General features: G+C 35.7%; 1 protein-coding gene across 2 annotated transcripts in view; it reads left to right on the top strand.

The window, feature by feature from the left end:
- Positions 1 to 24,766, top strand: part of NKAIN3 (sodium/potassium transporting ATPase interacting 3) — a 302,386-nt gene that overhangs the window by 270,893 nt on the left and 6,727 nt on the right. For both annotated transcript variants that reach the window (XM_072328620.1, XM_072328621.1), the window contains exon 5: positions 12,221 to 12,281. In XM_072328620.1, coding sequence (XP_072184721.1) covers positions 12,221 to 12,281 — 61 coding nt within the window. The remainder of the gene's footprint in view (positions 1 to 12,220; positions 12,282 to 24,766) is intronic.

Below are 24,766 nucleotides of genomic sequence, written 5' to 3'. Positions count from 1 at the left end.
TCTACAATTAGGAATTCTTCTTTATTAGAGAGTAATTTTATGTACCTTTGCTTAATATTTATTTCAAGGTGTTTAATTATCCCTATGATTCTCATTTAGACTTTTTCTAATTGATTCACATCTGTACTGAAGTCTCCAAACTTGTATACATATCCTGTGAGCTGATACATTACTGGTGTTGTGTATAGGGCACTGCTGATTCATTCTGAAATTCAGTTTTTCATCCCATCTTGTTGTCTGATCTAGTATTAAATATAGAATCATTGAATTACTCAGGTTGGAAAAGACCTCAAAGATCATCAAGTCCAACAGCAGCCTAACCATAGTACCCTAACTTTAATAACCCTCTGTTAAATCATATCTCTGAGTACCACATCCAAATGGCTCTTAAACACATCCAGGGATAGTAACTCAAACACCTCCCTGGGGAGCCTATTCCAGTGTTTAACTACCCTTTCTGTAAAGAAGTGTTTCCTAACGTCCAACCTAAACTTACCTTGGTGCAACTTGAAGCCAACTCCCCTATGGAGTTTGGTGGTCCTGTATGTGGCAGGGGGGTTGGAGCTTGATGGTCCTTGAGGTTCCTTCCAACCCAAGCCATTCTATGATTCTATGATTCTATGATCTGATTACTTTCACAACAATATGAAATTATCAAACTATAGTTGGATCTGTGATCTGTTATTGTGTAGAACAGTTGTATAAGCCTGTTGCTCTGTCTTTGAGCACTTAGTCCTTCTTAAGTACAGTAATTTTCACCTGGCCTCATTGAATTGCATCATACTTTTTTGCATACCTTTGTTGGTCTGTCAAAATTATTTCAGTACTAATCATGTCCTACACGGTTCTTGCAGTCCTTACTGTCTGTATCTTCTAATCCCTGCTGTATGCTTCTAGCTAGAAGCGCAAAAGTCATAATTTCTATTCAAATACCAAACTGATTATGACAGTACTGGATAGTACTGGATATATATAAAGTTCTACAGGGCCTCACTGATTACCAACTCTTAATTTGATAGAGAACAATGGCTAGATATTTATGAGTGCAATTTTCAACATATTTTTTTCTGTCTATATAGCAATATTTCCATTGTTTCTTTGTAGGACTGTCAAGCACTTTCAAAATGCTTTCTAAAGTCATGATATATCACACCTGTTGCTTCTTCCCTAACTAGAAAACCCTTTTCTCTTCTAAAAAAGAACAGACTTGATTTAACATGATTCAGTTCCTGAGAAATACATGTTATTTATTACTTACCACCTTCTTAGTAGACTGTTTATTTCTCCATTACTAATTTGATTTCTCGTTTCAATAATTTTATGGCAAATGAAGTTAAGAACAGAATTTTCTGGGTCATCCTTCCCTACTTTTTTCTTGCCTTTTTTTCTGAAAATAAATAAGGAAAACCTTTGGCTTTCTGATCTCTTCAGCTTCTCTTATTTTAATCAAATTCTTACAAATTGTGTACTAGCATCTTTGAGATTGCTTTACTCAGGCCCTTAAATGTTTTCAGGTGAATTCACAGAGGCTATTATGTATGAATTACAATTTCTAACTTATGTAAATAACCTGTAGAATGGTCTTTCATTATTCTTAGCTGAGTCACTGAGTATCAGTGGCATTATTTTGCTGACTACATTTAATCTTTCTTCTATAGATGGAAATGAAAACACATTGGAAAATGTGTTTTCCAACAAAACACCCAAAGTGTTTTCCAGACATCCTGTGACCATAGTTAATACATAACTATTTGATGGCAGCACCATTTAACACAGCCAAACCTTATTCATGCCTGCCCAAACTCATGATTCTGGTCAGTTGGAAGAGCTGTTTGTGTAGCTGAAATAGGCTGGAGAGCTACCTGATGAATGGGGTGCCCATGCTGGAAACAATTGCTGCTTCCACGTGTACATGTGGTTTCATGGTCACATCAAGGTTGCATTAGCTCTGTGCTTGAGCTTACCCTTTCTTAGTAATATGCCACTGCATATTTTTTTATTATGCTTTACTTTCTTTTTATTTGTTTCTTGTGTCTTGACCTTTCTGTTTTTATTACTGTGCATTTATTTTTATTTTATATTTGTCTCTGGTGCAGGTCATCCAAGAGATCATTACCAAGTCAATACTTCTTGCGTTTCTGCTTTAAAAACTTTATGCTGTTTCGGTGTTTGTTCTTCCAGTCAGTCTGACTGCCTTCCTGAGCAATTCTTTTCAGAAAGACCTGTTTGTTCCTAAAAACTACTTGCCATCTGGGGTAACTGAAATCTGATTCCTAGATGTTTACTGAGTTTGTTTTTCTGTTCTCCTCCCAAATTATCATCATCTCTAATACTTAACAGTTTCTCTAATGCAAGTTTTCTTTCTGTTTAGTGCTATCTATTAGAAATGTTACCAACTTTATTTAACTTCATTCACTATAATGTCAACAGGAAACTGAATAGCTTTCGCAGGACTTCCTGCATGAAAATGAGCAAGATGATTGAGATTTTAAAGTTTTCTTATTATCAATATTTTTGAATTTGTTAAAACATTTAGCAAACAAATAGAAATGTAAACAAGCAAATTATAAAGATAATTTACTTCCATTCAGCTAATGGAAAGGATGGGATATATGATCAAGTGAAGGCAACAATTAAGACAGAGTTGGTGAACCACTGAGTCCAGTTTCTCACATCATCCAGATAATATACTGACAGATAATCAGACTGAATTGTAGTACTGCCACTGGAAATATGAGGGCTACTCTAAAAACAATGTCTCCTATATTATAATGTTGGTTTACTACATCAGAGGCAGATATTGGTGGTATGACAGTAGACCCTGAATGTTCTTGCCAATATTCCATTACATTTTGTTGTCACGTGACAGATAGCAGTAGAGGGACAGTCTAACAAATTGGAGTCTGACATGGAAGAATGTAAGAAGCAAAGGTCTGTAACTGAATTCCTACATGCAGAAAAAAATGGCACCCTCTGACATTCATCAACGCTCACTGAATGTTTGTAGAGACCAAACAGTGGATGTGACCACACTGAAGGGGTGGGTGGTACGTTTCAGCAAGTTGGCAAATGATGGTGAGTCGGTTGAAAAATAGTGTTTTGTAACTGAGAATTTGTTCTATCAAATAGTGTCACTGTGTTCTTCATTAACTGTTGCAGTTACCAGAAATAAACGTGTAGCATCACTTTCAGAACAATAAGAAGTATTTCTTAAAGAATATACTCTGATTCATCCTTAAGCCATGGCAGTGATAACTAAATTTCAGCATTAAGCTTGCAGATGTGGGGAGCCACAGGTCATAGTTTAGGTAAAACTTGTCACTTTGACTATTGAATTGTAGATATTGGTTATTTCCCAAAACAGAGATTTCCTTTGGTTCTGTCATGGTGATTCTGTTTTACTAATTCTTTCTCAAACCTCATTGTTACCTAATATTATTGATTTATCATCTGTTTCTCTCCTTATGAAAAGAATAGAATCTTTCCCCTTGAATAAATTATAGTCAAATTATGTAAAATTGAACATTTTGGTTAATAATTACTTTTAACTGTAAATATTGTGTGTATTTGGATTTGTATTACAACAATTAGAAGATCAGAAGACTTTGATATTTAATTCTGAGGGAATTTTGGAAGTGTCTTTCAGAAACACGTATAAAGTAAGAATCATATGCAAAAGGAAATATGTAGAAAAATTAAAAAAGATTTTTCTGCTGAAGCTTGAATCACACAGTTGCAAATCACTCTGAAGAGAAAACAGAACATTACCTTAATGAGACCTTTCTAGTTTTAAGAGACTTACCATGTTTCTTTATCTAAATTCTCAGGTCACTTTTTTTTTCTGGGTAGCCGATATGGAAAAAGAGGGACATTAAATTTTGTGGGCTAGTCTATGTGAACATAAGAAATATAGCAGAAGGACAGCTTTCTTCTAAGTATTCTTCACTTTGGGGTGTGTTTTATAACAATAAGTAAATGTTCTGGATTATGAATGCAGTTCAGTCCTCTCATGGAGCAGTTGGGCTTTGGTGACAGGGTAAAGCTGCATCTGTGTACAGCTTTTAATTTCGACATATCTGCTAAGTTGACCCTGGATAGTTTGTTGGATTAATTTTCCAAAAAACTGACAAATGTAAGGATCTTGTAGATATGATAGTACTTAGAAGATGGATGTTTTAGGGGTAAGATAAATGGTACAATAGAAATATAAACATTAATGTACACATCCCTTCTTTGATTTAGAAAGTTTGCTGTTTTTTTTTTTTTTGCTTTTGTTTTTTTGCAGGTAGTTGTTTAGGTTCATAATTATTAATGTTTTTATACCAACAAAGATTGACAGGCTTTTGTGTCTTACTGACATTTAAAGAATTTAGAACCAAATCCATACAGTATTTTGGTATTTTGGTATATGTAATTTACTCATAATTAAACAGAGAAAAATTCTTTGTCATCTCTCAAATCATAATCCGGATTCCGTGTAATGTAAAAAAGTTACAAAGAAAGCCTGGATAATGACCTTCTGAAAGTAAACCTTGGAATCTGGCATGAGAGATAGACATCGTTCATATCTGTTCTCACTGATTTATATATTAAAATCTAAAGTTTTTCCTCTAATCTGTAATAAGTAACATACCTAACTGGATCATCTCATATGAGTTTAAAACCTGAAGGAAGACAAACTGCATTTATTACATGTCTATTCAGCAAATAGTGGGTTGAAGTTACAATGCACACATCAAGACTAGAGATAACATTGTAATGTTTTTCCCTTTGCGTAAGGTAGACTTCTATGCTTCTTTTCCAGCTATTCACTGATTAATTTAGCAATTGTAAGTAATAAGAAATTGACAAGTTTTATGCAGCAAACACAAGTGCTTAAAAACTCCTGACAATACTGCTGGAGACTTCCTGGAATAAGTGTGTTGTATCTGCAATCGTGTTTTTGGCAGCCTTTGATGAACATTTTTTTTCCCTGAAAGTGCCCAGTCAGCTTTTAAACAGCGTACACATCTCATCTCTCTACCATTCTCTGGAAGAGACTTACAATTTACAGTTTAATTATGATTTGTGTAGAAAATATCCTTCCTTAAGTTTGTGATGAAAAGCACCTCTCTTTGTCTGTGATCTGATAATTTGTTTTAATTTTCTATTTTTCTCATGTAATGACAAGTCAGATTAATTTTTTTGTATTCAGCTTTTCCAACATATTCATATTTGTTTGTTTTTAATTCTTTCATCACTTGTCCCATTTCAAGAAGGATTTTGTTTAATCTCTCATTGTAAGGCAACATGCACCTTTGATTATCTCACACACTATTCTGTGTATATTTTCTGATTAAATTACTTCCTTTTTGAGATGAGGAGAAAAAGGAACTTCATGTAGCACTGAAGGTGCAGGCCGACACAAGGGATTTACACAGTGGCACAGTAATGTATTCCACTTTTTTTTTTTTTTCACTATTGCTCTCCTACAATTTGATTATCCCTTCTGATTGCCGCTGAACACTGTTCTGATGTTTACAGTGAACTATTTGCAAGTCTTCTACGAAGTAATAAAAAATTTAGAGCCTTTATAGTTTATTGAGTTGTTTTTTTTTTTTCACTATGTATGTTTACTGATATTGAATCACAGAATGGTTTAGATTAGAAGGGCATTTAAGGTCGTGTAGTTCCAACCCCCTGCTATAGGTGGGGACACCACTCTCTAGACCAGGATGCTCAAAGCCCCATCCTGCCTGGCCTTGAATGTTTCCAGGGAGGAGGCACCTGGTGTCCCTTATCTGTAGAGGGAGAATTCCTTGGAAAAGATCTTTCCAAGCTCTGAATGCAAGGAGAAGTGGGTTTACATTTTTCTGCATTATTTCTTCTCCTTCAGGCTGTGTAATTCAGCTTTAGTCTAGATGGTTTCCTTGATTTTATGTGGAGACAAAGACTTTTCTAGAATGGCTCCACTGTTTCTTTTATCTTTGCAAGCTGCCTGATTACAAACTGAGCTTTCTCCTTGAAAAACAAATAATGATTTGGGGTGCATCCTGGGCTTTGAGCTCAACAGTCAGACCCAGATAAAAATAAAGAGACTAGTGTGATACAGTGAGAGCTGTTGGTAAGAGCCACAACTCCCATACAGGAGCCATATACTCCAAACAACTAAATTGCCAGAAAGAGATGGTAAAAGCGATCACATCAGGCCAGGGATAACTGGAGAAGCCACTTCTGAAATTCATTAGGCACTGATAGAAAACAAAACTTCATTGCAATTCTTGATTGCTTTTCTGCCCGGTGGGAATCCAGCACAAAAGCATTTTAATACACAGTTTTACTGGGAATACCTGAGCAAAATGATAACACTGCTGCTTTTGTGGTAGTCTTGTTTCTCACATATCATAGCAGGTCACTTCACAAAGCATTAAAGGGGTGTGTGTGTTTGTGTTTGTGTATCTCCATCTGTTCATTCAGATAGTACCTTGAAGGAATTAAATAATATCATCAGTAGTAAGAATACAGTGGGAAAGGTAAACATAAAGGAAAATAAAATACCATAAAAGGGTTTTTTAGAAGAAAGCTTATTGGAATTATTGCACAAATTTAGATGTTTCAGCTGAATGAAGATGCTGCTGTTAAATGCCAAACACATAAATCCAAAAATGTTTCTGATAATGATACTGTTTCTTACAAAAAGCAAAAGCAGGTCAAATTGTGTCTCAAAATAGAGCAATTAATTGTTTGGTTTGAATATGGAAGACTGAAGCACAAGTGAAAGCATACATGTGGTAAATAGTATAATGTACTTCACAAGGTGGTGCTACCATATACTAGTTTACTTGTGTTACACACATCCTCCAATAGTCAGGCCTACAGAATGCTGAATTAGTTTATTTGGCTGATTCTATGTTATTGTAATGAGAACTCTGTGAAACATTGTGTAGTAGCTTAGTAGTGATAAGTGACCTATTGTACACCTGATTTTGAATAACAACCTGATAGCCTAGGGCAATACTTCATGTAACCTTAAATCCCCAGTACACAGTTCTGGTCTAGATGAACTGCAATATGTGCAGGAGACAGGCAAGTAATCACCTTATGTGAAAGTGGATTTCCAGGCCACAGCTGTTGATGACAAAGCCAAGTAGAATGATTTAAATAAAAATCATCAATTTTAATCAAAAATATTTTACTCTGAAAACAACATTGATTTAAATAAACACTTTTAATTTTGCATTTGGCCTTGTTTTCCTAAAGTTAATCCACATTAACTGGTAACTATTAAATTACATTAATTTGCAAGTAAATATACATTTTACACTCAATTTGTTTCTTCTCTTTAATAGAATATGTTATAGTAATATTCATTTATAAAGCAATTATAGCACAGCATGTATTTGCTCAAATGATTAGTTTTTTTTAAATGTCTTGCATGTTTTCGTAGTTTCTTACAGCTCAATGATGGACAATTATGTAATTTAATTTCACTTCTATTAATTTAGGCATTTATATTTCATGCAGATGTCCATATTGTGAGCTTAGAGATTTTACTTAGACTAAAACATTTATGTCCCCTAGAGGGGAAAAAATAGCAGAGACTAGTATTTCATTTTTATCCGAACCTCTTGGGAGAATATGCATTATATATTAAAAGCCCTGATAATAACATTTTACAAATGTACCTATGTTCTACTCATAGGAAAATCTTTTGTGTACAACATAACAAAGTTCCTGTCCCTTAAACAAGGTGGCAATTGTTTCCCACGCCCTGAGATTTCTCGTGACTATGATTTGGGAAATGTGTGTGATGTTTACCAGCTACTCATCAAGGAAATATGAGGTTTTGTACCAGAATTTTACATGAGACAATAACGTGCACTTGCAGTTTGGATGGCCAACCATATCCTGAGCTGCATGAAAAGAGGAGTGGTCAGTAGGGTGAGGGAGGTGGCTGCCCCTCTCTGCTCTGACATTGTGAAGAAGGCCTCCACCATCTAGAGGTCACTGCATCCAGGCCTGGAGACCCCCCAACACCAGAAAGATGTGGATCTGTTGGATCAAATCTGGAGGAGGGCCACAAAAATGATCAGAGGGCTGGAGCACCTCTCATCTGAAGAAAGACAGAGGATGCTGGGCTTGTTCAGCCTGGGGAAGAGAATAAGTGGCCTTGTTATACCTAAAGGAAGTTTATAAACAAGAACGAGGCTGACTTTTTACATAGTCTAATAGTGATTGGACAAAGGGGAGTGCTTTTAAACTACAGGAAGAGAGATTTAATTAGACTTTTAGAGGAGATTTTTCTTTCAAAGAGTGTTGAGGCAATGGCACAGGCTGCCCAGAGCAGTGCTGGATGTCCCATCCCTGGAGGTATTCAAGATCAGGCTGAATGGAGCCCTGGGCAGCTTGATCCAGTGGGTGGCAGTCCTTCCAAAAACAGAGGTGCTGGAACTAGACGATCTATAAATTCCCTTCCAACTGAAGCCATTCTGTGATTCCAACCATGGCCAATGTCTGACTCTTCTGAGAGTTATTTGATTTTTTCTGAAAGATGGACTAGATGCTGTCACAAATATCTGAGTATTTTATGTATTATTTATTCTCACCAGTGCAGGATTTGTGCTCTAAGAATGGTGCAGCTGAGCGAAGGCAGAGGAAACTGGCCACTTCCACTTCATTTTCATTTTCATTGACTTCTGAAACAGTTCACTAGACATGGCTCTGCAAGCAAAGTAGTCAGTGCAAGGATCCCAAAAGGTTCCCATGTGTATAAAATACATTGTCAGGACCACTTGGTGTCTAAATTGCTCTCTGTGTCAAGCTCTAGGTTCCCATTTATACCTCTAATTACTAACAACATTTGATATCTTGGACATCTTGCTCTAACTACTTCATCATTCCCTTAGAATGATTACTGAAATCCAAAATGAGCAAATTAAATATCTTCCAGGTCATTTGCACCACAGCTTCTTTAGTTATCAGGGGACATACATTTATGCCTATCACTTGGCGCCAGGCCAATAGCCTGCATTTCCAGTACAGACAAACCAGGCAATACACATCAGTCAGCTCACTGCAAATTGGCAATTAACATGATGGCTGGATGGGTTCACATGAGCATAACATTATTAATTAAGCAGCAGCTGAGTTAATCAAGATAGTAAAAGTAATTTGTTGGAATAAATATTTTATTCATGTGTCCATCAACAAAGCAAAAGAAGATATTTTAATTAATACATTTATAAAAATATTCCACTGTGGTGAATGTAGCTCTGTTTAAGGATCTCAGCACAGTTCTAATTTGTTCCCACTTCATCATTTCTTGTTAACTGTAGTGTAGATTTCAGTTACCAATTATAATTACAAGTTTGTTGGTTACAAGCCAAATATTGCTGTCCACCACAGAGCGCGTATGCTGGCTATTTTTCCTCTTTCTTGCATGTTCTTTCAGAAACGAGTGTGTTCTCCCATTTAATTACAGAAAGTTGTTCTTGATATACAATATCAAGGGAATATTTTATATAAGTTACAATATTTCCCATATGATTAAAGACCTGATTTTTCCTTTTCACCAAAATTAACTGAGGGGATAAATACATTTGTTAATGTATGTTTTATACAATTATGCAGGATAAACATGACATGTAGCTTTGATTTCTGTCTAATTAAGGAACATTTATCTAACAATTAAAAAAAAAATACAAAGAAACACTGATAAGCAGTAAAAGGCTGCTGATTTTATAATAGATATGGCGAAGACATTACAACAGCCTTCCAAGCAGTAACATCAGTGGGAAAAGGTTTAATTTAGGGAGAAGATGTACTGAAAGAGGAAGATACAAGCTGTTATGGCTGTTAAAACAATCAGGTTTACCAAGCCCCACATTTTTTGGAGGGCAGACTGCTTACAGATTTTTCCCTCCTTTTGTTTGCTTGCTTGTTGCTTTCCTCTTTTGGTCCAGTAGATTACTGTAGAGGAGAATAGAAATCCCTATGCCAGAAGGATGAGAGGTGGGGATAGCATTCTCTCTGGCGCTGAGTAGAAAAAAATAATCATGAAGTACAGCAATGGCAAATGCTAAGGAAGTAGTTGAGCTGACCTCAAAAACATTTAACCTACAAAGATTGTGGGCTGAACTGTCATGCCTGCTTCCAGATATCTCAGTCATATACTTAGGGAGAAGAAACAAACCCAAGTGACTCACATGGTCAAATCATGTACTGTCAGTGGTGAATGGAAGTAGTGTAAATAAACGGATAATATTCCCTCATGAAAAGCCACCTATTTTCTGGTATTTGAATAGTACTTAATGCAATAGCAATTTATGTGTAATGTTCTTTTTAGATCTTTGGAATCCTTTATATAACATTGCTTCAGTTTGCATGCATGAAAGACTCTTCCACCCAGTGTCCAACTGATACAGGTGGCAACTTTTCCCTAGTAAATATGACCCCCTACCCCCCAAAAAAGAAAAAGAAAGCCAAGGTTGCTGCCAGTGCTGGAGCCTGCTAAAAACCTGAAGAAAGCTGGATTAAATTCACTAGTTCTTTTCCCAGAACCCCAGCGAGGTGATCAGCCAAGACAGGAGGCTCTGGCAGTACTAGGCCACAGCATTATGGCAGCTCCCATTCACAGAGAACTCAACCTTGGGTGCGCTGCAGCTTAATTCTCCACAGGGAGGATTAAGCCCTTGGAGGAGGATTAAGCTGCAGTGAGCTGAGGCCACTTTATTTCTGAATGGGAAAGGCCACACAGGGATTTAATGTACTTTATCTTCTGTGCATTGATTTCACAGCTTTAGTTAATTCATCTTAACTTCCCTGAATTCCCTTGTGTGGACAAGCTTTTTGTCTGCAGAGACTCTTGGAGCTGCTTGTAAAGCTCTTGGTGTAGCCCGATGAGAAAGCAGGTTGGAGTGATTTCTGTGCCTCTGAAGGAGCTTATACCTGTCTGGATACTATTAAATTACCTCTTTCTCAAACACTTGATCCATGACAACCTTAAAAGAACTATTTTAATTAGGGATTTTTTCTTATTGAACAGATCAAACAAAGGATTTTTGGAAAACTAATCTCTGGGTTATTTTAGAAATCTCTCATGAACAGCCTCCTCGGGGCTTTCAGATAGCACAAATTATGTACAGCTGCACAAACAGTATTTTCTCAAGCATGGGCACATCTGGGTAATGCAGTTTAATAGATTTCCTTTCCCAGTGGAATTTTCTTTTTGGTGATGGTCATAAGAGAAAATTTTGTCTATATGAAAAACAAAAGAAAAAACAAACAAACAAAAATCCAGAGTTTCTGTTCTCTGGTTCTGAAAATTTTAATCCCTTCCTCTCAGTGGCACAAGTGATACAGACCTGGGCTAAGGAAAATGTTTTTGTGGGAGCTGCTGTTAAAGCAGTGACATGATTTTGCTGTTGTTGTCCTTTGGGAAAATGAGTCTGCTCTTTTCTTGTTTAGTGAATGTGATTTAAAGACAGGAACTACTGATAAAGTGTTTCCTGATGCTGATGAATCATATCCCAACTTTATTGTTTAACATCATGACATTTCACATATCAAATTGAACTTTTGTGAAGTAGTTAACTGGGTCTTTCTGTAAGACAAAATGACATCTCTCATGGATTCTGTAATAACTTTACCAAAATTTAATTCCATAGCAGTCAGTAAATATTTTTTTCATTTTAATATGTAAATTAGGTAAATATGTGACTGGATAGATATGTAATAGGGGACCATCTACACGCACATATATTTAACAAATGTACGTATAACAGAATTACAGGATTGCAGGGGTTGGAAGACTCTAGGGATCATTGAGTCCAAGTCTGCTGTCAAAGCAGGCTCACTACGTGAAGTTATACAGGTAGGCATCCAAACTGGTCTTGAATATCTCCAGAGAAAAAAACCTAGTAACTTAAAATCAATATTGAAGTGCTTTCTAATACAATGTTCAGACCAAGTGTTTTGGAGTAGCATTCATCAGTGCTGATCTCAGTGAGGCAGGAAAACAGGAAATGATCTTAAAATATAATGCAGCATGAGGAAAGAGAGAAAGTATCAGTAATTTAGCTGTGTGTGACCGCTTGTGCTGAATTTGGTGTATAAATTCATGAAATAAGAGGAATTTTTTTCTAAATATAGCTGTGATAGATGTATTTATATGGTACTGTAATAACAGCTTATTAAGTGTTCTCTGTGTTCTTATGATTACTTTTCCTCTTTTTTCGTGCAGCTGATTGGATTTGTGTATGCCTGTTATGTGATCAGTATTTTCATGGAGGAAGAGGACAGCTGTAAGTACTGATACTCACCTATTCATCTCTGGAGCCACAGTACCTGGGGTGAGACTTGGTCTTGCATTTACTACCAAGAAGAACAAAGCCTGAAAAAATGACAGAGTCTGACACAGTGCACAACCGATATTACTCAAACACATATTTACTTAGGTACTACAAATGTATGGATTGTCCTTTCTGAATTTGTAGGGATCTGTGAACTGCTTTACATGAGCCAGGTATGGTGCTGAAAAGCCAGTCAATCATGTTGCACGTGCACTTTGTTTTTTATATGTACATTTACACTTGAATCAAAGCTTCTAAAGATATTTAGCCTCTTTCCTAAGAATAGTTTTAACAGCAGTAATGTTAAAGCAGATGACATATCAAGCTATTTACAATATTCTGTATACTCTCGATAACAATTAGACAATTAAAAGTAACTAGATCATGCATCAGAAATGGTGACCCTGTGTTCTTAACCTACTTCTATGATGAGAACACTAATATACGTACCCATTTTGTTCAAAAAGTTTAAAAATGTGAACATCATGCAAAAAGCATTTATTTAAAGTCATTGAATGGTTACTGGAAAAATATGAATATGTTGAATGCTGTGGTAGGGAGCTAGGAGAAAACAGATTGTGAGAACTGCCTAACTCACCACTACCTACATGACTATCATAAGCATTGTCAAAACCAGCAGTGAGACTGGAATTATACAGGGTGAGCAAAGAGAAGCAAACTGAAGAACAAGCCTATTTAAAATAAAGAAGATGTGTCCATGTCAGTCACTTCTCACATATAAACATATATCTATCTCTATCAAAATATTGAACAAATGCCAAGAAAAGCATCACATTATGGCTGTAGAATAAACAATACACAAGCAAATATTTATTCATGCAGTTTTGTTCATAAATCTCAATGTAGTTGTTTTGTTTCTGCACAGAATAGCACCTGCGAGTGATATAAATACAGCAGGAAAAAAAGCGTTCAGATCTCGAGACAGTATTTGCTAACATCATCAAAATCTTATTGAAAACATAATTTGAGTAATTCATGACTATGATGGGAATGCAGACTTTTTGACTGAAAACAGTGTGAAGTGTTTTTTTCATTGTTACAAACAGTATTCTGTTCAGTTCTCCATCGTAATGAAACAGATATTAGTGTCAAATCTACTAATGCTTTCATTTAGGTTTTTAATGGGAAGAAAATATACCAAGGAAATTCTCTCAGATAATTCCGAGTGGGAAGAAATCATAAATATGCTGTATACATAGTACACTATGAAAAAGGCTAAAGTAACTTGGACAAAAAGGCTGGTACATTAAATGAGAAACAGTAAATGAGAAACTTAGAGAAGCAACAGAAAATTTGGACTTAAGGAGGAGGAAAAGCCTAGACAATTTCCCTTTGCAAGACAGAAATTGCTGATTAGTTGGGAACGGGCAACGCAGGATAAATGTGAAGAATATTGTGGCAGCAAGTCAAACATATAACTTGAGATGTGGATCAAAGACCATAAGGAAATCAAGAGATAATTGTCCTTATCATACAGCTGTGATGAGTCATTATGCAGGGCTTCATATTGATGTCTGGAAACTTTCTTTGTGAGACAATTGCTAACAGAATTGCTGAAAGTGTGAGACTTCATTAAAAGACCAGGAAGGCTGGCAGGTTGATAAGCAAGAGAAACTACAGTAACTCTAAAAAATAATGATGTGTGTACATTCACACACACATAAAGACACATATATATCTGTACCTGAGAAGATAGGCTCTTTACATTTTACATAAGTACTTTAAATTATTTGATTTTGGTGAGGTTTTTTTGGTCCTTCACTCTGTGCTTCACAAACCAGTGTTTTAGGCATGCATTAAAGTAATACAAAACTCACATCAAAGAATATAGCATGTTGTTGGAAAATATAGTCACTTGCTAAAGAGTATAAGAAGTTTACATTCAGGGCCTTACAAGAGCTTTGTTATCAAGTTAATGGCCTTATTTACTTGAAAATATGCTAGAAGTGTCAGGGCAATGTCTGTCTTTGACGTTGATGACCCAGTCCACTCTGACTGCTAGCCACTGTCTTTTGAGAGTTTCATGCTATTTGTTAACAAAAAGAATTTAAATCACTGTGAATAACAGTTGGCATCATTAATTAAAAAATAAAACAAATCAAGTTCTATGATGATCCAGTACTTCAAATCTGCAGTGTCCATTCTCCATAAAGAAGCCAGGTATATGCATTTAATTTCTGCTTGTATTCCAGAATTACCAGTTGCAATTGGTGTTTTGTTAGGAACATATGGTATAATTTAGCTCTACACCCTTCATTAGCATTGTGCCAATTTACTATTTTTACTTATACCTTTATAATCTTCCAGATTCTTGTGCAAATAAATTTATTTTATTTAGTGGAGGATCATCAAGGAGAGGGAGTAAGAGCAGTGTGTTGGAAGTGAAGGTTTTACAACAAGTGGAGTAAAATAATTTCTATTTTGTTGTTGCTTTATAATTTTTTTCTAAGATCCTGAATCCAACCAAAAGCAGCCTTTTAGTATCTCAGCTGGGGCTAATTTGTTTCTTAATGCCCATTTGTGTTTTAGAGTCCTCCGTTTTTATAGGTAAATATATTAAAGTCAAATGTTAACTCATTTCTATCAATTCCACAGATAGGTTTTAAATAGAGAAACATCTATGTAAGCCACAGTGGAAAAATGATTTGGTTTGGTAATTAGCTGAGAATAGCAGGACTTATTCTGGAAGCTTCCAGCATAATGAACAAAAAATTATGTAAAAGGGAAGTGCTGCGATACCTGAAAATAATCGAGTTAAAGGTATAAAATGATTACACTGGGATAAAAGTCCAAAAAGCTGCAATGAAAGAGCAACTTTATTAATTTTAATATGATGCATCAGGTTCTTGTCTTAGGTAAATGCAATCATCCTTTCGTATTTTTGCAGTAGTTTGCATGGAATAAATCCTCAGTCTTCTGAGAGTCAGAGCCTTCCTAATTGCATTCCTCAATACTCAGTGCATCAAGTTAACCCCAGTTCTTGATCTGAAACCTGTCAGGCAGACTTAAAAAGTAATAATAGCTGCCTGTTTAGCCTCTGTGCAATCCTTAAATGGATTTTGAGGCTGACATTTTGGCTGATGGACACTTTTCTGAACAGTAATAATGCTTGAGGAAACATTTATTTCCAGCTATTGCTCACGTTACCTACATTTCAGACTGCGGTTAACTTTTACTTAGCAAGAAGATGATAGCAAGTCAAAAGGAATGAAAAAAAGACATGTAAAAGTCACACTGCTGTAGTGGAGTTAATACCTTCCATCATTCATCCTAATGAAAAAGTCTATTTATATCTCTTCCTTTCATTTTTTTCATTTCTATCTTTGTAGGTCTATCAATCTATATAAGCCCCTTTGAAGGAACAGAATAAGTGAAATCCGTAATCATAAAAGCCTGTCACTATCCTGTTTGTGAATCATTTTCTACTAAAAATGAACTCAGAAGCTTGTTACTGTCCTGTCAGAGTTACAGAATGGGTTTAATAAAGTGAAGTTTGGAGACTTGGCATAATATGTTGTTAAAAAAATATTAAATTTATAAGTATTTTCTGGACTTCCTTTGAGAAATAATAGCACTATTTCATAAATATGCCATCAACACTTCTCTAAAGAGATATTTCTATACTGTATGTTACTTTGTGAAGTGAAAGCTGAGTTGTAAATAAAATGTATAAGAAAAAAGATGTGAAAGCAGAGGGGAACATTTATCAAAAACCTACAACTGTCATTTCAGCATTTATTACAAAAGTAAGACTGAAACATCAAAAAGTCAATCCAAGGAAGCTTGACCCTCTGTTATGAATGAAGAAAAATTTTAAAAAAAGAAAGAAAAAAGAAGAAAGGTGGGGGAAGTGGGCCCTTCCATTCATCATATTGGAAAGTTTTATCCCAAAAAATGAAATAACGAGAACAAAATTAAATAAACAATGTTTTGTCTCTCCCCTACACTGTCTGAATTCAGAGTTCAGCTGTATTTTCAGAACATGAAGATGAATCTGGTTTTAAAAATAAATTTTAATTCATACTGTGATATCTGTAGGAACCTCCATATGGTGTCATTATATAAATATTAAGTAAACCAAAATATATTATTACCAACATTGAAAAACTACTATATTGCCTTATCTAACATATGGCATTGTATTTATACATACCATTGAGCATCTGTTGTCAGTAATCTAATGAGAGAGACAATTTTTTTCTTCACATTTAATTTTTATAGCTACACAGTATGTCCAGCAGCGATACCTTTCTTATAAATACATTATGTTTTGCAAAAGGAATGAAGAACTGACACCACTATTAGTAACAAGAGACTCATACACGTCTGTATGATTACCTTTATATATAAGTCCACGTTTCGTAACTAGGTAGTATTTGGGAACTAAAATCTTTACATCAACTGCAGTTTCCTATATATTTGAGTCTGTTTACCTCATAGAATAAATTATTTCTATAATAAAACATGTAACATGAAAGGCGACCAAGATAGAGGATGCTTCTCCAAACTAAAGGGCCTTGCTAGAATTAAACATACCCAGACAATGATTGTCCTAAATTTTCTTACTGAAAACAAGGACTTTTGAAACTTTCCAAACAGTAGCCAGAAGCAAAGATCATCACTGGGCTTTAGCTCTTACTGCGGTCAGCTTTAGGTCATATATCAAAAATCAAAGCAAAATATACTATTACTGACCAGCAAATGCATATGCTTGACATAGATTTTTTTTAAATGATCATAAGTTTTACTGCCCAGCACTGAAACAACCAGTCTGGCTTTGATATTTCTGCAAAATGATAGTGACCATCAGTATTTTCGCAAGGCTTGAAAAGAAATTTGCATTTTACTGTCCATTTAGAAGAGCAACCCAAAACCCCACAATTCTGAGATACCTCTGTTGTTAAAACAGCTGAAGTCATTGCCTTGCAGATGTCCACTGTGAAGCAGTAAAGATTTCGAAGTACCAGGAGTATCCAGGAGGCTCCCTCAGTCCAACCCAGGCCAATCCCATCAAACATTTAATGGAGTCAAATGCCAGCTTCTATAGTCTGAAGAGATCTGTCCCATTGGGATTTTACTGACTAGATGCAGGCTCTCTTCCATACTGTAAATATAAATGATGAACCTATTATTCTAACAACACTGTGTGGTTTTACAGTCCTCCAACCTATCATTACCCTTAATGTGTGAATTAAGTGAAAATACATTCTCACTCCTACACTACTGACAGAATGAATTCTGGTGTATATAAAGAAGAAGCAAATACATATGGGACATTATAATCTTTGAATTAACACTATATTTCTCATTTAGATATTTCATTTTTCTTTCTTTTTTTTTTTTTTTTTTTTTTTTTTAATCTATTTATTTATTTATTTATTTATTTTTAATATTATTTTATTATACAGTTTCCTGAACATGAATTTGTTCTTGTTCCTATGGAAACAGTTGCATATATATAGCTCAAAAAGAAAGGTAGTGTAAAATAAAGCTGTTAAAAAATGTAAACATAAAGACTATTATATATATACTGCTGTGTATATATACTATTGTATAATATTAATATCATTGTATTAACAGAATACAGAAGACATCTTGATCTTAGTTAAGTCAGTCATAAAAAAAAAATGCAGCTGAAGAATGATTCTCTCTTGTTTATTCTGCTTTAAAATCATAGATGAGTAGCACATTTCAGAAAAACAACTTAGAACAAAACACACAGTCCATTTTCACTCTTCTAGCAAAGTGTAGAAACCAGTCTTTGTCTCCAATTGTAATCTCCTTGGTTTGTTACAGAACACCACATTCTAGCTGAGAGATTGTCTTTAAATAATAGATAATGCACGATATATAAAATGGAAAGTCTTGATCCGGGAGTGTTTCTACCAGGAGCAGAATGTACTGTAAATTTAATGTGAAATGCAACATATATAAGATTTATCCAAGTATGGTGTAGATGAAGCGTGAGAGAGTAGCATCATCTAGAAGACATGTAAACTAGCTCAGTTCTTCATTGATAGAGTTTAGTCTACTATAAGGTGTGATGCAAAGAACATGAAGAAATTGTCCTTGAGTTTCCATACAACTTGGGCAAAATATCTTCAGTATTCTTTTTTTTTACCACTTCTAATTTTATCAATATATACCATGTTTAGTTATGTATTAAATCCAAGCTATCTTTCCTGCTATATGTATGATAGTCAGCATGCTATTTTCATGCTAGCAAACTGCTTATCTATTTTTCATTAATGGAAAGAGTAAATCATGCACTCTAAGTCCTCCATTGCCTTTTCACAGTTCCTCCTATGAACACGAGATGAAGTTTTTTCCAGAAATTCAGTTAAAAATGTATCACCTCAGACATCTTACCACAAAGAATTTTAATTGGATAGACCTGTAATGCTAGTAGATGAGAACAGTAGCACATATTTAATGGTTTAAATGTGTCTTCAGTTAAAACATTTAGAAATATCTGCATGGAAAGCAAAATATATTTTATTTAGTGTTTGCTGCAAGAATTAATATATTTGTCTGCACAGAGAAATATATCAGAACAGTATTAAACGCTGGAATGGGCTCCCCAGGGAGGTGGTTGAGTAGCTGTCCCTGGATGTGCTTAAGAGCAGTTTGGATGTGGTGCTTAGAGATTTGATTTAGCAGAAGGTTGTTAGAGTTAGGGTACTATGGCTAGGCTGTGATTGGACTTGATGATCTTCGAGGTCTTTTCCAACCTGGGTAATTCTATGATTCTATAGCAAACATTGGCCAATTTTGACCTCTGTGGAAAAATACATGCATAAACATATGTATACATACATACATGGATGTGTACATGTATATTTAAGTGTATATACATATAAACGTACATACTTTGTGTCAAACATAGGTATATACAAACTCCCCTTTGCCTTAAGTTGATTACCAGACTGATAACTAGAAAGGTGGATTTTTAAAGACTAGTTCATTACTACCTCATAAATTCCAGTTTAGCAATTGTAATTCATATCAATCATTTCTGCTACTGATTCTGAATAGTATATACCATACCACATTTTTACACATCAATATATACATAAAAGACTATTCACTTAAAATAGAGATATATAATTATAATTTTGTAATTTTCCTTAAACTGGAGATCACACCTGTCTTAAGTAAACCAAAATATATTATTACCAACATTGGTTTACTGCTGTAAAAATGGAAACATGATTCTAATTTAGAGGGAATGTATTTCCTGCTGGCAGCTCATTGACATTTTTTAAGTCCATACATTGCTCACCTACTCCCAGATACTCACTGAATGCCCTTCTCTTCAACTAGCTGATTTGATTCAAGCTTCTACTTAGCTAATTTAATATTGATTTTGTTTTAGTCTCCACCTTCCACCTCCTTGGCCTTTCTGTTTAAATTAAATCTGCCTTTAAGCTGATGCCATCTCAGCCCCCAGTTGCCAACACCTTAGCCTTTTCACTTAAATTGCATCTATTGTTAGATCAATCTTACTCCAGCATCCAGTGTCTGTCTCCTGAGCTTTCCACTTGACATCATACACAGGTCTAAGTAGAGTCTGTTTCTGTCCCTAGCTTTCACCCAGCTTCTCCATTAAAATTAAATCTCATTCCAAATCTATTTTCCACTTCTATTTCCAACCTCCTTACATTTTTCATTTCTAAATGGTAACAGTTTTGTGTCTGCTTTAATTTGTGGAGCTTGAAAGGAAACTTTTCAGACTCCCACACTTCTGTATAAATACCATCTCCCCCAACTCCTGTTAAATGTAGCTGGGTTCTTCCAGTTTCCAGGCCTTAGCTTACAGAAGATCCATGTCAATGTTTTTGCTGTTTGACTGATAATTTCCCTTAGCCCAGCTACAACTACCCACTAAGAGATCTTTTTTGCAACAACAGCTCAGTGCTGCTTTTGATGTGAGACAAATAATTCTGGAACAAAGTGAGCTCCTGTTGTGGAGAGGGCTTACCAAGCCAAAGAAGTTACAAATTAAAGAGGATCCACACCAGCAGTGAAATTGGCATAAATTATCTTGGTAAATTATCATAAATTATCTTGATAATATCACAACTCAGTAAAGCACATTGAATCAAGCTATGAATTTCGTGTCATAGGTAACTTTGGAAGATAATTTTATTTGATTATATAATACTTCAAAGTATGATAAAATCAAATAATCATCAATAGTTTTGCCATTTATTTTTTTTTATATCTCAGTTCTGAATATCATAACCTAAAGGAAACCAGCATGTATAACAAAGCTAAATTGTTAATATTCTATTTGGAAATGGGAGGGTTGACAATGCTGCTGCTTACTGATAAAAGCAAAGCTAGGGGAAAAAAAAAAAAAGAAAAAGGATCACAAGGATTTCAGAAGAACAGTAAAAGAAAGAAGATATTAAAATATTTTAATTTTTTTTTTCTCTAATCACTTTCATGTATCCTATCGTTTTTTACTGTAGTTTATTCTCTAGTTCTCTATACTGTGTATCTGATGTCATCAAATTCTCAACCCTTCATAAAATTATCCTTCTAAATTCCTCTTGTCTGTAAACCTGAATTTGCTGTCTATATTGTGTACTTCTCAGATTTTGTTGTAGCCTTTTAATAGCCCAAACGATCTGAAGATATAAGAGAAGCAAGATTTATGCTAAGAGGTATTGTCTCACTATATCTGTTGACATAGCCAGTACAGTTTTCCTGCTGGGCCAGTCAGTCAAATTAAATATATCACAACTTGCTAGAAAACTTATTTTCAAAGAATAGAACAGAACAGTACAGAACAGTTAGGAAGAGCCTACAGATGTGGTGTCCAACTGCCTGACCCCTTCAGGGCTAACCAAAATTAGAGTGGTGACAGAATTATCCAAATGCTTCTTCAATGTTCACAGGCGTGGGGCATTGGTCACCTCTCCAGAAAGCTTTTGTGGTGTTTAAACACTTTTATGGTAAGTAATTTTTTCCTAATGCCAAGTCTGAAGCTCCCCTGGCACAGCTTTTGCCATTCCTGTCATTAGATCTCAGGGAGAAGAGTTGTGCACCTCCTTCTGCACTCCGCTTCCTTTTTATGGAAGCTGTAGAGAACACTGAGGCCAACCCTTGGCTTTCTTCTCTCCAGACTGGACAACCCAGTTGTCCTCAGCCTCTCCTCACAGGATATGCCTTCAGTCCTTTTACCAGCTTTGTTGCCTTCCTTTGATGAATTCAAGTCCCTTAATGTCCTTTTTATTTTTTGGAGCCCAGAACTGCACACAGTATTCAAGATGAGGCTGAACCAAACCTAAATATAATGAGAGAATTGCCTTTTTTGGCCAGCTGGCTGTGCTGTGTTTAATGCACCCTAAGAAACAGTTTGCTCTCTTGTCTGCTAGGGCCCACTGCTGTCTCATTTTGAACCTTCTGTCAACTGCATTACTCTATTTAGAATGTGTTTCTCATGTGCACTTTCTCTTGTCTTCTGTAATCTAGGACATAGCTTGACTCACTTCAGTCTTCATTTTACATAGTTTTGTCCCAAAACAGTCAGTATTGACCGTTACAATGCAATTGGTTTTGTTAGCTGAAATTTCATCTCAATGCATTTGTGTTTTTTTCAGTATTACAATTTAGATGCAGCAAAACTAAATAATGCTGTGTTACTTCCATCATTTATATGATGACTTTTACTCCTTGGCATTGATTTCTCTACATTTTCTTTTCCTTCTTAATCATCACAGTTAATCAGGACAATGTGATATTTTATGGGATGATATTTCAAGACTTACAAAGTTTTCATGAAAAAGTATTTTTTAATTCATCTTTCTTCAGTGAGAGATTTTTTTATGGATGAAGTCAATATAGCATTGTCTTTCTTTATCCTTAACAGATTAATACACTAGTGGCTTTGCACATTCATCTTTCTCCACATTCAACTTTCTAACAATAAGAAAACCATTTTCCTTGCTACGTGTTTCCTGACACACAAAATATTCATTCTTCTTCAACATACATAAGACCACTGGCCAGTGTAAGCTCTGGTTTTTTAATGCTCTAAATTCTTTGTTCTTTTTTTCATAGCTGAGAATGTAGTTACAAGGTGTTTGGAATTTTTTTAGGACATAATTTGAGAATGAAGAGCTTAATTAGTGAGAGCGCTGGTAATGATAAAATGTATATTAAGAAATAAGCAAGACAACTTGAAGAGCCAGACAAAAGCATTAACATGAGGTACAGTGTTTCCCCATTTGCAGAGAAGCATTTACAAACTAGTCCTCACTGCTACAGTTGGGTGCAATTAAATAGCAGACTTAGCAGGTGCATCTACAACAGCTCTGAAACAGAAAAATCTCACATTCTAGGGGAAACAGAGAGCATCATAGAAGGACTCAGTCATGTGTTCTGAGGGACTGGAGAATGCTGGTTTGACACAAATCAACAGAAGGGTTATTTTGCCAGCTTCTCCATTTGAAACAAACAAAAAAATAAGGGCAAGAGCAAAGGAAGATCAGAGCTTGCTGGTTTCTGGTCATCCAGAGAGATAAAAGATTGAAAGCAGAGGTCACAGAAGGAGCTTATCCAGTTCTATTTCTGATCTGTGAACTTGAATTCAAAGAAGGCACAGTAGGGCCACAAGCTTATCTGCTGGCTAGTCAAAGGGAGTTTGTGCTGGGATGAGAAGAGAATAGCACCTAACTTGTGAATTAGCAATGAACTGTAAGTGGAATAAATCAATTCCAGTTGGCCCTAGCATCTGTGTTAAATATTTTTTGAAATGGCTGCATGGTTTATGGCATCAAACTAAGCAGTAATATAATGGCACACTAATGCATCATACACATCCTTGAATCATACAGCTGAAAAAGATCAGAAACCAGATTCTGACTTCTGTCTCTTCTGAAGCCATTGTAGACACATCTATGTGATCATGTGCTTGGTGAGGGGACTGAAGATGTAGAAGCCTTCTATAAAACAGTTTTTATTCTTGACAAAAACATGCCATTTTTGTAAACCGGCTGGGAATGAATTGTGAAAAATTATTGGCATTGTTTTTGTTTCAGTACTACGCATACCTAATTGCTACATGTGCCGGAGTGCTAGAGTTGAACTGCTAGAATGTGAAGAGCTGTTCTTAATGAATGATCACGAGTAAGTCAAAAGCCTATGGGTGAAAATCAGAGACTGGGGCAACAAAGGGAACCTTGAGGCTGGGGTCTACTACAGGTGGCCCAATCAAGCAGAGCTTGTTGATGAAACCTTCTTCCTCCAGCGACAAAAGGCATTATGATCACAGACTCTTGTCCTGCAAAGGGACTTACACAACCCTGACATCTTCTGGAAAAGTGGTACAGCAAGATGTAGGTGATCCAAAAGGCTCCTAGAGTGCATCAAGGATAACTTTCTCAGCCAGGCAATAGACAGCCCCACGAGGGGGGGATGCAGTGCTGGACCTGTTGATGACCAGAGAGTTAACTGATTAGTGACATCAGGATTGTAGGCTTCATGGGCTGTAGTTACCAGGCAGTGGTGGAGTTCTAACTCTTGAGGGATATCAAACAGGCAAAGAGTTAACTCAGGAAGCTTAATATCAGGAAACCCAAATTCCAACTCTTCAAGAAGTTAGTCAACAAATCCCCCTGAGTATCTGTCCTCAAGGACAAGGGAGCATAGCAGAGTTGGCAGATCACTAAGGAAGCTTTCCTTTATGTGAAGTCTGAAAGTACTGGCACCAGATAGTTGGAACAATCTGACTGACTAGTTCAGAGAAAGTTATAAGAAAGTGTGATTTTTGATGCTGGGAGACAACTGAAAAAGTAGAGACCTTAGGAAGAATCACAGAATCACCAAGGTTGGAAATAGCCTCCAACATCATCCAGTCCAACCATCGACCTACCACCAATATTTTCCCACTAAACCATGTCTCTCAGTACAACATCTAAACAATTCTTGAACACCTCCAGGGATGGTGACACCACTGCCGCCCCTGGGCAGCTCATTCCATCACCTGACAAGTCTTCTGGGGAAGAATATCTTCCTAATATCCAACCTGTACTTCCCCTGGTGCAACTTCAGGCCATTCCCTCCAGTTTTCTCACTAGTTATGCAGGAGAAAAAAAAAAAAAAAAATGAAAAAAAAAAAAAAATTAAGTGCTTATCTAGAAAGTTAAAAAGCTATAAGTACAAGTACCTTGTAAAGCTACAAGTGCAAATATTGGAAAGTCCAAAGTAAGTTTGAACTTCATGCAACTAGCCCTGACAGTTCCCCATTTCTGCTTCTTCTTTCTTGTTGACTTTGGCTCCTTGTCTCACTATCCATCACATTCTTTAACTGATTACTTCTGTTACTTTACATAATGACCATGGTTACATTACCATATTGCCATTCAAAAAATCTTAGCGCAGTGAGAAAAATGCAGTGTAAAATAGTA

This window comes from Excalfactoria chinensis, chromosome 2, assembly GCF_039878825.1.
Source record: "Excalfactoria chinensis isolate bCotChi1 chromosome 2, bCotChi1.hap2, whole genome shotgun sequence".
Lineage (NCBI taxonomy): Eukaryota > Metazoa > Chordata > Aves > Galliformes > Phasianidae > Excalfactoria > Excalfactoria chinensis.
This window is presented reverse-complemented; position numbering and strand designations above follow the sequence as displayed.